The sequence below is a fragment of the Leucopleurus acutus genome (genome assembly GCF_964270905.1).
Source record: "Leucopleurus acutus genome assembly, chromosome: 1".
Lineage (NCBI taxonomy): Eukaryota > Metazoa > Chordata > Mammalia > Artiodactyla > Delphinidae > Leucopleurus > Leucopleurus acutus.
In genome coordinates, this window is record NC_139142.1 from 145,316,830 (window position 1) to 145,331,488 (window position 14,659).

The window sequence follows — 14,659 nt, forward strand, 5'->3', positions numbered from 1 at the left end:
TCCCAGCTTCAGACATGGGTAACAAGTTTCATTATTTCATTTTGCCCCATTCACAATCACAGAGAGAATTTTTGAGGGGAAACATGATGCGGGAGGTGGAGTACTAAGAGGTAGATGAGTTTAAATTTAGATGTAATCATTTTGAACAGCCACAGCACATCTGAGTAAGATTCCCTGGATCTGTGTGATATATAGACAGATAATGGGTTTCAAACTCAGGAGATAAATTTTATCTAGAGATACAGATTTAGGAATCACTGGAATATAGGCCATGATTTAAGTACTGGGAGTAGAAGAGATTACTCAGAGAAAGCGCAGAATGAGAAGAAAGAGGCAGACCAAGGAATAAGAGCTCAGAGGAGACCAAGGCAAGGCAATAATAAGAGATAAAAACAGGAGACAGTGATCTGATGGAAATCCTCATCAGATTATCAGTTCCCAGAGGACAGGGATATGACTTGTCTTTTATACCCACCACTTACCACAAAGCCTGGCATAGAAGCCAATTTTTAAAAAAATACTTTTCTGCGTTCTACTACTAATAGTTTCCTGTATCCACCCAGGTGGAAAAAAAGGTATGTATAATCCAGCATAGATTTATTTTTATTTATTTATTTATTTTTACTTCATATACTAAAGGAGCCAGATTATAGACAATATGCTATGCCCTGCTTTTTCACCTTAGTATATCTTGGAACATTGTATGTGCTCTTGTGGAAAGACTGGCTGCATTCTTCTTAACTTCAACATGATATTCTATCATAAAACTATACAGTAATTTTTATTTAACCAGCTCTTTATTGGTGGACAATAAGGAATATGTGTTTGTTGAATGGAGAAATGTTTCAATAAGGAAAGAATCAACAGTATCAAAATGCTGCAGAAACTTTAGGACTAAAAAAGAAGTCCTGGATTTGGCAACTAGAAGTAAAAATTTTAGTACAACAAAGATGGCAGAATCCAGATTATAATGAATTAAATGAATTAAAGGTGAGGAAATAGAGCTTATTCTTACTCAAGACTAGGTAATAAAATAACTGGCAGAGAGTGTAAGAAAGAGTGAAGCGTGAGTTTTGGCTTTTTTCTTTTATGTAAATATTTATTTATGAAATTGGATCCCATTTTATATCCTATGTCAATTTACTTTATGAGCATTTTTTTGATGGATACTTTAGACATCAAAAAATAACCCCACTCATTTCTACTATTACAAAACTTACACCTTTAGATCTTTAGAGGCAACCTCCTAAGCAGTAAGGGAGCTAAGTCTATCCCTCTTTACCTGTCCTGTTGCCCCCTCCCCTGCTGGAGATGTGAACCTATGTCTGTCTAGCTTTTAATTTTTTCCTCTAACTTTCATGGCTCTCTTATTACTCTTATAATACTCTATAAACCAATGTTCTTCTGTTCTTAATTTTAAGAATAGATGTGCTTAAACCACCTCTAACTTATGGTGACAAAAATCTGAGGTAAGTCTCTAAATTCCCCAAATCATTAGTTCTCCCATTTATTATTAATAGAACAATCTATCCTTTCCTTATTGAGTATTTTGGTTCGATTTAACTCATTCTAAATTCTCAATTGCATGACTCTGTTTCTAAACTTCTAACTGCCTTTACTTGTCCAGTTCGGTGCCAGTACTCAATATTTTATTTTATTCAGTATCTGGTCAGACATGTCTCTCATTTTTTTTCAACTCCATTATTGTTTTTGATTATTTACTCTTCAAAAACTTTAGAGTCACTTGTCAAGTCCCAAAAATAAATCTGTTGGGATTTTTACTGGAATTGCATTCAATTTATAAACTAACATGAAGCTATACAGACAACTGACATATTTATAATATGGAGTCTGCCCATCTAGGAACACAGTAGTCAAGTCTTTCATTTTACTCAGCAAATTTTTGTAGTTTTCTTGATACAAAACCTGCACACCTAACCTTATTCCTAGGTATTTAGAGTTGTCAATAAAATACTTGTCCACCATATTTTCTGATTATAGCTGATATTTGGGAAAACTTGATTTTTATATAATAGAACTTTTAACCAGTCATCTTAAAAATCGCTTTTTCAGCTGACTCCTTTCGATTTTTTTTTTAAGGTAAACAATCATGTCACCTGCAAATAATAATTGGTATTTTTCTGTAAGGACTTTGTGACATCGTGGAAAAATGTAATGATAATGTTAACTTTAAAAAAGCATTTAAATTATATAAAACATAACCTCAACTATTTAAACATATGTATAAGAGTATGTATATTTTACTAGCAAGGGAAAAAAATACCGAGAAAAAATAGCCATCATCTCAACAATGGTTGTATCAGGTAGAGAAAATAAGATTTCTATTTTCCTTTTTTTGTTGTTTTTAATTTTATTAGTTCTCTCACAATGGTCACTTATAGTTTTATAATCAAAGAAACCAGGTTTCTAAAATGGAAAGTTAGATTGTTTTATATATTAGAAAATAACTTTTTATTTATATACCTTTGACTTTTACTCAGAGTTATAGACTCTTGACAGAAACAGCAATTGGTGTCATTCTGTCATTATTTCCCCCTCACATCTACCTTGATCTTTTTCCCTTTTTCTACTTCCTACCTTGGCTAGTGGTCCCAACCAAAAAGGCCTGCTTAGTTTAATGATTAGGATTCATGGAAAAGAGACCACCTAATTCCTGATCTAAATTAAGACTATACCTATGGGGAATAAAAATGAAAAACCAGGTATTAAACAGTAGAATATGAAGGACCAAAAAAAAGAGAAATCTTAAAGGAGCTAAAAACCAGGTTATCAAATAATCATTAATCAGGCTTCTATATCATATTACCTCTTAACACTTAAATTCTATATGTTCATGAGAAACAAAAAGTAGTGTGGCTTATTTTCTCACCGAATTGTTGTTCTTAGTGTCTTCTAGACGTTCCAGAACTGATGTCAGATTTGGGTCATCAGAGTCCACAAACCATATTGGTGAAGAAGATGGGTAAGATTCCTGTTACAGAGACACCTACGTTAAACACATTTACAGACAGAATAACCTGGATATGCAATTAAACCTCACCACTAAATGGCAAGATGACCACAAATTTAAGTAAAGCATATCATGGAAAGAAAAGTAACACATTAAAATCCATGTGTGGAGAAACAAAATTTTTACTGGATTTTTTTAAATAAAAATTATGTTTTACAGTTTAATCTTTCCTGTTCCATGTTACATAATTTATTAGTCTTAAAAAAAAAGGACTTTACCCAGTAAGCAGTATGATTTAAAACAAACAGAAGAGAATACACTTCAAAAGTTATGTTTCATCAAAAGTATGCAAGCACCAAGGAAGACAGGATTCCTTTCTTTACAAAGAAAGGTCTATCATGGCCTGGATTCACCAGCTTTAACATTTAAGGGCTTTAAAATCTGGAATCACAATAAATCCCTCAAAAAGCAAAAACAAATTAAAAGCAAAAACTAAAAAACCCCAACCTTGAAGTAGTCTACAGAGTTAAACCATACTACTTTTTGCCTTTTAATATAATAAAACTACATTTCTAAGATTTATCTAGATGAGCTCTAACTCTGAATTTTTTTAAATAAAGCAAAGGAATACATATCTAGGCACATGTTTTTAAATCCTTACAAATGTTAAAAATGATTTTTTAAATCTTCTACTCACTATACTACTTGCCTTCTGAGTAGTGTAATTACAGAAGCTACTTTGAGATTTCTCTCCAATAGAAAATTGGCCCCTATTGGCCCCTAAAAATCAATCCCATTTAATTTTGCCTTTTTCCTAATAATTTCCCATCCCTTCTTAGATTGCAAGGAAGACTCTGGCTTCTAAAGGACAAATTTCTTAAATGAGGTTAAGATTACTTCTTCAAGACAGCAAGGTGTTAGAAAGGCAGAACAGACAGCAATATAGCTGTCTTAGGGCTACATTAGCCACTATGACATTAGTCATAGTGCTCACTAGCCACTGGAGTTGGGCTCTGAGACAGGCATTCTCCTTGTACAGCTACTGTCTGCGTGCTCCAGCTCATCCAGGTCAATGATGTTATTGAACACTGTAATAGGCTGCCTCTAAAATGGTTCCAATAATCTTAACCTCCTGGTAGTCACACCCTTGTACATGTTTCCACCTAATAACAGACATTTACTCTGTTCATTTGCACTGTTTTCTATTATATATTAGGGAAAAGCCATTAGTATTAGTATTAGGTACAGTTAGATTCTAGTCATAGAGAAACAACAATTTTGCAGAAACAGTTTAAAGAAGCATTGCTTTGAGAACTCTAATCTCAATTATAATATAGTTGGAGCCACAGAAACTGATTATTTTTAAAGCATTTTACAAAATGTTCTTTAAAGAAAGAAAAACTGTATTGAAGTAAGACATCATTATATCCATTCAGTAATGGTTTATTTTTGTATTCTCATTCCTCAAACTCTTACTGTGTCCCAAACCTCTTTAAGGCTAAAAGGTAAACAGACTGTCTTCAAAATTAATCCTATTCTTAAAGAGAATTACTTATTACATTTTCTTTAAATTCTTCAGCCTAGTTTGAGAACACACCATCTAAACCATTTTTATTGTTTTAGATTTGTATTTTCTTTAGCCTTAAAAGAAAAAAAAAGCACTAAATTCTCAGCTTCATTATGTAGATTAAACTTCTGCATAAGCAAAAGAAAATATATGAATTGTTGCTCTGGACTAAAACCCCTCAAAACCATATTATGAGAATTGCAAAAAAAGAGAAAAACATAAAAGAAATACTGAGATCAGTTACTACCTATGCCATATTTTTCTAATCCTGTACAAAAGAAGACGGGATATATACTAGGTCTAAGCAACTATGTTAACAGTTCTCAAGTGGGGCCCTTGGACTCCTAGGTCCAAACTATTTCTACAAGAATACTAAAATGTTAATTGCCTTTTTCACATTGACATCTGTACCAATGGTGCAGACATAATGGTGGGTAAAACTAACTGCTGGTACCTTAGCACAGATAAAGGCAGTGACACCAAACTATACTTGAAGACATGGTATTCACCACCAGTCATTCAAGGTGTTTAAAAGAAAAAAAAAGGCATTTCACTTATGAATGTCTGTGATGAGGCAGTTATTTTACTAAATCTCAATCCTTATGTCTTTTTAATATTGCAAGTGATGAAATGTGAAGCACACATGAGCACTCCTACAGAACACATGAGAAAAAGCACTTGTATGACAATTGTGAGCTGAACTAACCACTTTCACAGGACACAGTTTTCACTTGAAAGAATGACTGACAAACAATGGTTATTCCAACTTGGATTTTTGATAAATGTTTTCTCCAAAAAGAATGAAGAGAGCCTACCATTTCAAGGAAAACACAGGACAGTATTTATTGCCAATGATAAAATTCAAGCTTTCCAGCAAAAATTAGAATTTTGCAAAACCTGTATCTACCACTGTGAGCCTGACAGCTTCCTAACAGTATTCTGATGAGGTTGATGGTGATATTAATGAATATAATGTTTCCATGTCACCTAACAAAATGTATCAACATTTAGAAGACTTCAGTGAACCAATATTTTCCAAATGATCAATGCATGATGTCGTAATATCATGGGTAAAAGATCCATTCAAAGTTCAAGAAAAAAACAAGTTTGGGTAGAGTATCCAAAATGAATATCTACAACTATCTAAAACAGCTGTTACAATATTCCTTTTTCCAACCAAGTATCGGTGTGAGGCTGGATTTTCTTCCTATTACTTCAACCAGAACAACATATCACCACAGAGCGAATGCAGAAGCAAATGATAGACCAGACATCAAAGAGATTCACCTCAAAAAATGTAAAATTGTGGGGCTTCCCTGGTGGCGCAGTGGTTGAGAGTCCACCTGCCAATGCAGGGGACACGGGTTCATGCCCCGGTCCAGGAAGATCCCACATGCCACTGAGCAGCTGGGCCCGTGAGCCATGGCCGCTGAGCCTGTGCGTCCGGAGCCTGTGCTCCGCAACAGGAGAGGCCACAACAGTGAGAGGCCCGCGTATTGCAAAAAAAAAAAAAAAAAAAAAAGTAAAATTGTGCCACTATTCTCATTAAAACTTTTTGGTTTAGAGCATAAGGTCATTTTCCACAAAAACATTTATATTAACATGTAATGAGTTTATCTTAATGAATATTTTAAATATTTGTTTTAATTTCTAATGATAAATATTGACAACCTACATAAACAAAAGCTCCTTGGGACCTCAATATATTTTTAATAGTGTAAAAGAGTCTTGACTCCAAAAAACCTTGATAACTGCTGCCTGCCCCCTATCTCCCAACCTTTTTCCCCCTCACTCTCAGAATTTCTTCCTTGGAAGAAACATCCTTTTATCATTCTATATTAATGTGGTTCTACTGAGGTTAGTTTTCCTATCTCCTTCCCATCTTCCTACCTGCCTCCCTTGACCCAAAACCTGATCACAGGTCTCTACCAGCCTATTCTACTCCCAGTGGTTAGCTGTCAGATGAGCTAAACCAGGCAAATCTGGGTCTTCTCTGGAACTAGAGCCGTTTTTCTTGGAGATCCAGCATCACAAGGACAATGTTGGCCAACCGGGGTAGCCAGCATATATCTTGCCAAAATAGAGAGGGTTAAAAGAAACCAAACTGTTTTCTAAAGGGTCATAGATATTTATACTATACTTTGTGCCATGACTGTGAGAATGCCCCTTTCACTTCACACATGCTAACGTTTTTACCAATCTAATAAAAGCTGCTACCTGGAAGAAAAAAAAAAGTTCCTATACAATATAATTTGTTACAACATCTCCAAAAACCAATTCATCAACAAGAACAGAAAGCTATCACTTCTAGGAAAATTTTAAAGGATATTACCTATATGCACAAGGATTTAGCTCTAGCTATTAATGCTCAAAGCATTACTTAAAATAGAAGAAAACAGAAACCACTGATAGTAGCAGACACGACTGACTCAATGCTGTAGTCATGTAACAGAACAGCACATGATAATTGAAGACATTGGAGGAAAAAGTTTATGACAAAGGTCTACAACATTACTGAGTGAAAAATCAGATAACAAAATAACCTGATTTTTTTTTAAAAGGGAGAGGGAATCTACATAAACATAAGAGAAAAAAGATGACCAGATGACAAGATATGTACCATAATTTTGACAGTGGTGTCTTCTGAGTGGTAGAATTACAGGTGATTTTTTTTTCTAGTTTTGCTTATCTGGTTTTTAGACTTCTTAAATGTCTTATTTTCCACATTATAAAATATCCACTACCACCACCTCTGGAAACGTAATCTTCAGCACAAATTTCACATCATGGTCAAGGCTTGTTCAGTGTAATATTTAGAAGACAATCTACATACTTTGAAAGGCATCCAAAATTATCACCAATATTTAAAACTAAGCATTAATGCTTTCAACCTCTCATATACCTCAAGCTTTTAAATTTTTACAAGGTTAACAACTAAGCTTTGTATCTATCTTGAAAAGATAGTTTCCTTACTATTTCTCTTTAAAATGACCCATGATATACAATTTTTAAACAACAGATGGTGCTCTAAAATCCCAGTGTAAGTTCAAGCAGCTTTCCTTACATTAAATGTTTAAGTGCTTCTAACACCTCTCCTCGCCAGTTATGAAAATTTTAGACAATTATCTAAGCATCTAATTACTCAGGGACCCTGTTTTTCCTCAATTCTACTATTAGTTTTATAGTGATTTTAAGGCTTGAAGGATGAAGTTGTCTGTGACCACCACCATAAAGGTTACCATAAGTGGACAAATTTCAAAGAAATTCACCACCACGGCCACTGCCACCATAAAATGTTGTGTTGTCCTAATCTAAGGCAACGTAACTCAAGGTTAATCAAACCAACCTCTTCGCTTGTCATTGCCTAAGGAGTTTGTCTTGTTCAGAAATAGCTTTACCTATTTTTTCACATAAATCCACTAAGAGACCGATGTGTGGCTCTATATCAAGCACCAGCCAGCAAAACTGCCTGCCAGAATGCTCAGTTTCTGGCATTTTTCCAAATGACATGAAATCCTTGGAGATGGCTGTATCCTAACTTTTTTTGAAAATTGATATACATACTTCTTGTTGAAGGTTCAAAGGTATAACAGTTTTAATTCTTCTGGAGAACAGCTATGGGACACTCTATTTTCACACTTTGCCGTTCAATAAATGTGGGATGGAGAATGAAATAAACTGACAGAATTACCATATGGTAGCTTAATAAAATTCTAAATGACCTGACAACATAAAAAAGCTACCCAAAAAAAAGAAGAAAGAAAAAGAGATTGCTCCCTGATAATCATTTTACCAGTAAATAACATACAACTAAATATCTAACATGACCAGAGCCCAGAGAAGCAGAGTAAAAACACTAACATTTGGTAAAAGAAAAATGCATATATACCCCTGTGATCTGAAAAAAATTCCTAAGTGCTTGTTTGAATAGCAAATTACAGCTAATCATAACATCATTCTAAAGGCACTGAGGCAGAGAAAACAAAAGTGCTGAAGAGAATTCAAACCACCTAATCTGCAGAAACCAATGGTTTCCTTGGATCTGAGTCCGCTTTGTCTCTCAGAATGATCTTTCAGAAGAGAACACAGAACACTATTACAATGGCCTTGGAAAAAGGGACCTCTGCTTCACCACTCTGGCTCTCCAGTAATGCTTTATTTGGCAGGGACTATTTAAATTCAGTTCCCCACTAAATTCAATTCCCCACCCCTCAACTAGCTGACATTTATCTAATACTATCCTTTTCCAGGCCTAAGGAAGTTTAACAACAACAACGAAAAAAAACAAGTTACTAAAGGATACACCATTCACAAAATGGAAATCTAAGTCTCCCCTCTTCATGTATCTGTTCCTTTCAAGGAAGGGCATAAAAATGGGGATGAGGGAAGAGAGATACCAACTAGGAATTTGACTCTATATTATAAATTGGTCAAATGAATGGAAACAATGATTCCTCTGGACTGAAAGTACCACTGAGGTGCTTAACATGACAGCTGTGATACTTCCAAAAGATTCTCCAGGAGTTCAATTTGGAAAAGTAATCTGTCCCAGGAGAGTAGACCAAAGAAAAGGTCTTGGGCTCTTTAGTCAAGTTTTGTTATTTTCCTTTGTATAAGCTTCTCTGGGCTACTTTTTATCAATGTAAAGACTAGAAACAAGAAAAATTAAGAAATTAACAGCACTGGTTTATTTCCCATGAAAAGCTATTAAAAAGCATTTTCAAAAGTGTTATTCAGCTGCTAATGACACCATCACTTTTATATTTGCAGAGATCATTATCAATGTTAAAGAGCTTTCCTATATATGCTCTCATGTGGGGCAAAACGTATTATCTATTTCATAGAAAAATACAGTGAAAGTAGTAATTTGCTTAAGGTCCCAAAGACTAAAGACTAAATTTTTTTCTGTCTCCTAAACTCTCAGCTCTAACATTTTTAATTTAGTATCTTGCTGTTAGGGTTGGGAGGGGGGTAACCTTTTTGGCAATGATGAATAGAAATTTAATTAAAAAAATGTTCCACCACAAATAGCCTGGCAAATAGCCACTCAGGCAGAAAGAGTAATGATTTATGCTACACAAATAATAAAGTACTATGAGGTTTTATTTGTTTACCAGCTAATTTACTTCCTGGGGGGGATTTCTCACTCTAAAACAGCAATTCCCTACCAAGAGTTCCCAAATGCCAAGAAGTCCATAAAAGGAGTAATGGAGTTGCCAAGGTATGCTAAATATTTCAAAAGGACTAAAACAAAGTCCTACACTAGCTCCCAATAAGGCTGCACAAGTTATTAAAACGAGCTGCTTTGATTTTAGGTGTGATCATAACTGGATGTTAGCACTGACTGGCAATTAGATCTATTTACTGAAAATGGAAAGACAATACTTCTAAGTTTGCATGACAAACTTTCATATCATGAGTTCACAGAAAACAAGTTTTTTAAAAAAGACTTCTTGAAGTTGAAAATAGCACTCTTCCCCTTTCATACTTAAGATTAGGACAAATTTATAAAACAGAAAAAAAAATTAGCTTCATTCCCTTGGCCTAAAGAGTAACACATCTATGCCTTGTTTTTTTTTTTGGTTTGTTTTTTGTTTTGTTTTGTTTACTTCTTAAAACGCTTTCATGTGAAGTCAAATTGCAGATTTCCCTAAGTGGCCTTTTAAATATTTATGCACTACCCATGACACTTTCTTGATGTTTTCTCTGCCCTTTTGACCAGCTCTTGGCAGTTAACTTACATGGTAGTTAAGATTTTTGTTCCAACAGAATATAGCTAAAATGGTGGCCATATCATCAATAGTACAAATATTTACTGAGCATTTAGTGAGAGGAAGATGAAAAATATAACTACAGAATAGTCCCCCCTGCCACCATAAAAAAGACTTTTAAAAACTACACAACTAAAAAAACCCAAAAAACTCCCCAAGTATTATAATATTAAGAAAACATAACCAAAGCAATAAATAGTTAAGGACTATAGAAGACAGGAAAGGAAATAGATATCAGCATAAACAGCTTATGACTAGAAGAGCCTTGGGGATGGTCAGACATGTCAAGACAGATTGGGGTAGGGTAAGGGGCACATTCCACATGGGAAAAAATGCTGATGCAGAAGCCTGAAAAAGGGGGCACAATATCTTTCGAGGACTACTCAGAAATTGACATGCAGGTGTATAAGGAAACAACTAGTGAGGTACCATTCACTCAAACATTACAGAAACTGCCTAAGGATGCTTCTTGATAAGCATGGAGAAGACAGGGCCTGGCATGTAGAAGAGCTCAACAAATATATGGGAATAAGAGGAAATAAGAGGAAAAGTTTTTTAAAAGATAGATCAAAATTATCATTATTTTTTAAGAGCTAAAACTTTTTAGAGAATAGCAAATCAAACACAGTAGACAGGTCCTGACATGTGAAATCCAGCCCCATTTTTTCCTTGCTCCTTCCCCCCTAAGAAAATGGCATCAGCAAGAGCAAACCATGGTGATTTTATCTAAACACTCAGCCATGCTTAAAGAGTCTTTATGTTTTAGAGATACACACCGCAATATTTACAGATGAAGTGATATGTCTGGAATCTGCTTCAAAATAATCCGAGGTGGGGTATAGATGAAATAAGATTGGCCAAAAGTTTATCACTGTTGAGGCTGGGTACGTGGAGGTTCTCCACACTATTCAACTTTTTATATGTTTGATGTTTCTCCATAATAATGTTAACACACATTCATCTACCATGATAATTATGTTCTGATAATGTGTCATAATTCACTAACATCTCAATTTGAATAGTTTGTGTTAGTGGTACCATTATACTGGTCCCCACCAGAGCCTCCTTTTGCCAGGTGCCTCTAATTCACTTCTTGTTCCACTTCCTAATCCAGGTCATCACTCAGTATCTTTCTGTGCAGCTGACTCCATCAGCCTCCAATATGGCTCTCAATAGGGCACTGCTGGCATTTGAAGTGGGATAATTCTCTGTCGTGGCAGACTGCCTGAACATTACAAGACATCTGGCATCCCTGTACCCCTGCCACTAAATGCCAGCACAGCACAGCAACACCACCATCCCACCCCCACTGGGATTACCAAAACCACACACTTTTCCTAATGCCACCCACTGTACAGAACCACTCCTAGTCCTGGATGGCAAAAACATCTTCCCATTTACCTAACTCAGCAGCTCGCCCACAAGTCTACAAGTTCACTCTATCATTGAAACCAGCCCTACTTTTTCCTGGCCATACCTGAACCTGTACCAGAATAATCATCATTCAGACTAGCCAGTCTCTTTATTATCACCTACTTCATGCTCACTACTACTTCCTGTTTTCCATTCTTGGAAAATCTTCACCTTCACCAGCCTATATCCTGGGCTTCTCAAGTCTCATTATAACTTCTCTACTCCTAGTCAATCCACATTTTCTCAAGCTTTGCTGTCTTTTTTAGATGGAGTTTCCTCTGCCTGAAATGCCCTTTCCTTCCCTTCCAAAATTCTACTCACCTGTGAAAGCCCAACTCCACAATCAGCCTCTCCTCAAGGCTTTCTCTGAAGCGACACCACCACCACCAAAGTCCAAGTTAATTGCTCTCTTTGGCTTTCATGATGATACCATAGAACCTGGTCACACTTCGTTGTGTAAAACTCTTCCCCCAAGAAGACTAAGTTCTGAAAGCAGGGACTGCGCTACCCAGTTGTGCAAAACCAGCGCCTAGAAAAGAACACCTGAGTACAGCTCTTTACTGAACTTTTTTTTTCTGAAATATACACCTACTCCCCAGTACTCTGAAAACTACTTTAATGTTAATTATCATAACTTCAAGGCTTTTACAGACTCCGGAGCGCCAGGTACGCTGCAGGGTAGGCACTTAAGTACCTACTAACTTAACAAAAGGGAATTTAATGACGCCAGACTCGGTTTTAGCCATATTTACAGAGGAACGTGAAACCTTAACTCCTGTTATAAGAGGCATATTCCGCAGTTTGGACCAATACCCTAAGTCAATTTCACAACGAACAGCCTCATCATACACTTTTATGATGAAACTTATTTAACTTTTTTTTTTTTTACGCGTTTCTGACGAGCTTTCAGATGAAGTTAAAGAGTGAGCTTTAACGGGTCTTCTCGGCTTTGGGACATAAAACAATCCTACTGGGCAGCAGACTTGGGCACGTATCGCCTTTCGCCAGCTCCTAATCTGAACGGCTTACCCATAGGAGGGGCTGCACAAACATACTCCCAGAACACCTGCCGCATCCAAGGTCCAATGCGCCTTCGGAAACGCGTTAGCGCGGAGCCGGGCCAGCAGGAAGGGGATAATTCAAACAGTGCCAGAGGCTGCATTCTAAACTTTTTTTCCTCAAATGCGTCAGTTTTCAATGTTAGCCTATCCTTAAGCACAAACTTAAAATATAATTGGGGGAATACGCGGAACCAGGGAAATCTGACTCGAGAAGGACGCGCTCAAACTTGAGGGCCCTTCGCCTGCCCCGCCGGGGCTCAAACAACAGCCGACCCGCCGCACCGCGGCCCCGGAGGCAGGCCCCTGGCTGTGGGCGGCCATGGCGACCCAGCGAGGGCTCGGCCGGCAGCGGTCTCCCACCTCAGGGCGCGGCGACGGGGGCCGAGAGGGACCAGGAGTCCCAAACCCAGGCCGGCGAGAAGAGCCGGAGAAACGAGCAGACCGCCTCCTCCCACCCGAGCCGCGCGCAGTCCCGGCGGGGCTGGGCCGGGCCCTTCTCCGGGGAAAGGGGCGGGCCCGCCCCGCCCGGGGGTCCGAGGGGCCTCTCCGGGGCAGGCTCCCCTTTGTCCAGGGACTCTGGGCGCCCCTTTCCTCCCCGGCCCGGCCCTACAGGGCTGCGGCCGGGCGCCTCACCGTGATATTGCAGTGGAGTGTGAGCGGCGGCGGCGGGGAGTGAGGGCTGCCCGGCGGCGCCGGTGGCGGCACCAGGAACTGGCAATGCAGCTCGTCCAGCTTCCAACTGACGATGCGGAATCTCTCGTGGTTCTTGTCGAAGATGGACGCCAGGAACTTCAGCTCGGCCTTGAGCCCTGACACGGACATCTTCCCCTCATCTCCGGCGGGAGGGGTGCGGAAGGGGAGCCGGTCCCGGAGCCGCCGTCACGGCCGCGACCGCCCCGCGGGGCCGGCCCGGGCCGCGCTCTCGCGGCTCCGCCTCTCCCCGCCGCCCCGGCCCGCGTCGGTCGGGGCTGGAAAATGGCGAGGGGCTGTGTGGCGGCCTGGGCGGCTGCTCCCTTTGTAACTGACTCCACCGGCAGGAGGCGGCTGCCCCGCGGCTTAAAAGGGCAACAGCGACACCACCCCCGCTACCGCCTTGGGAAAGGGCTGCCCCCACTACCGCCTGGGAAACGGCTGCCCCCACCCCGCCCCCATCCCTCCCCGCCCCGGCGCGTGCACGCGGCTAGCGCGCGCGCCCGCCAGGCCGCCCCCTCCTCGCCGTGACCCAGCCCCCTTCCGCCCGGCCCAACTGCTCTGCTCGCGCCCGCGGACGCCAGGCTCAGGCCAGCTGGCGCCCCGGCCTCTGATCACCAGGAACCTGAGACCCCCGCGCTCCCCTGTTCCCCAGCTCTGGAGCAGACACGTGCGCGGCCTACTGCGCCGGCCACGTCGGCGGGGCAGCGGACGCGCGCCGGCCCCTGGGGGCGGTGCTCCGCGAGGCTACGAGCGGGCCACCCACTCACCTGACCCAGCCCCGGGCCCTCCCTGGTGGGAGACTGCGGGCTGTGAGGAGCATTCGGGACCCGTATCGGCCCACCTAGCTTCATCTCCGCTATTCTCATCCTAGTCACCTAGCCACCACTTTAGCCTGAGTTCCTGCCAGGACCTTCTCGCCGGACTCTGCTCACTCCTTTGCTCTCAAACAATCCTTTTACCAAAAAATGATAATTTGGTCTCTGCCGGCTGCTCCCTCCCACCTCTCGCAATTTCATCCTTCCCCTTACCCACTACCTCTGTTCACTCTGGCATTCATTTTCTCTCCCTCTTTCCAGCCTTGAGCTTTTGTCATTGCCCAAGCTTAAGATAACTCTCTCCACCTCCCATGGAGGCAGGGCTGGCCTATTTTCAGTAAAGTCTTAGTTCAAATGTCATCTCAGAA

The 14,659-nt window shown here is 39.7% G+C and overlaps 1 protein-coding gene across 2 annotated transcripts in view; it reads right to left on the minus strand.

Annotated features, from left to right (window-relative positions):
• Positions 1 to 13,792, minus strand: part of UBE2Q2 (ubiquitin conjugating enzyme E2 Q2) — a 71,892-nt gene extending 58,100 nt beyond the window's left edge. For both annotated transcript variants that reach the window (XM_082836036.1, XM_082836035.1), the window contains exons 1-2: positions 13,417 to 13,792; positions 2,891 to 2,992 (exon numbers count right to left, since the gene is read on the minus strand). In XM_082836036.1, coding sequence (XP_082692162.1) covers positions 2,891 to 2,992; positions 13,417 to 13,605 — 291 coding nt within the window. In that variant the 5' untranslated portion in view covers positions 13,606 to 13,792. The remainder of the gene's footprint in view (positions 1 to 2,890; positions 2,993 to 13,416) is intronic.
• Positions 13,793 to 14,659: the final 867 nt, after the last annotated feature.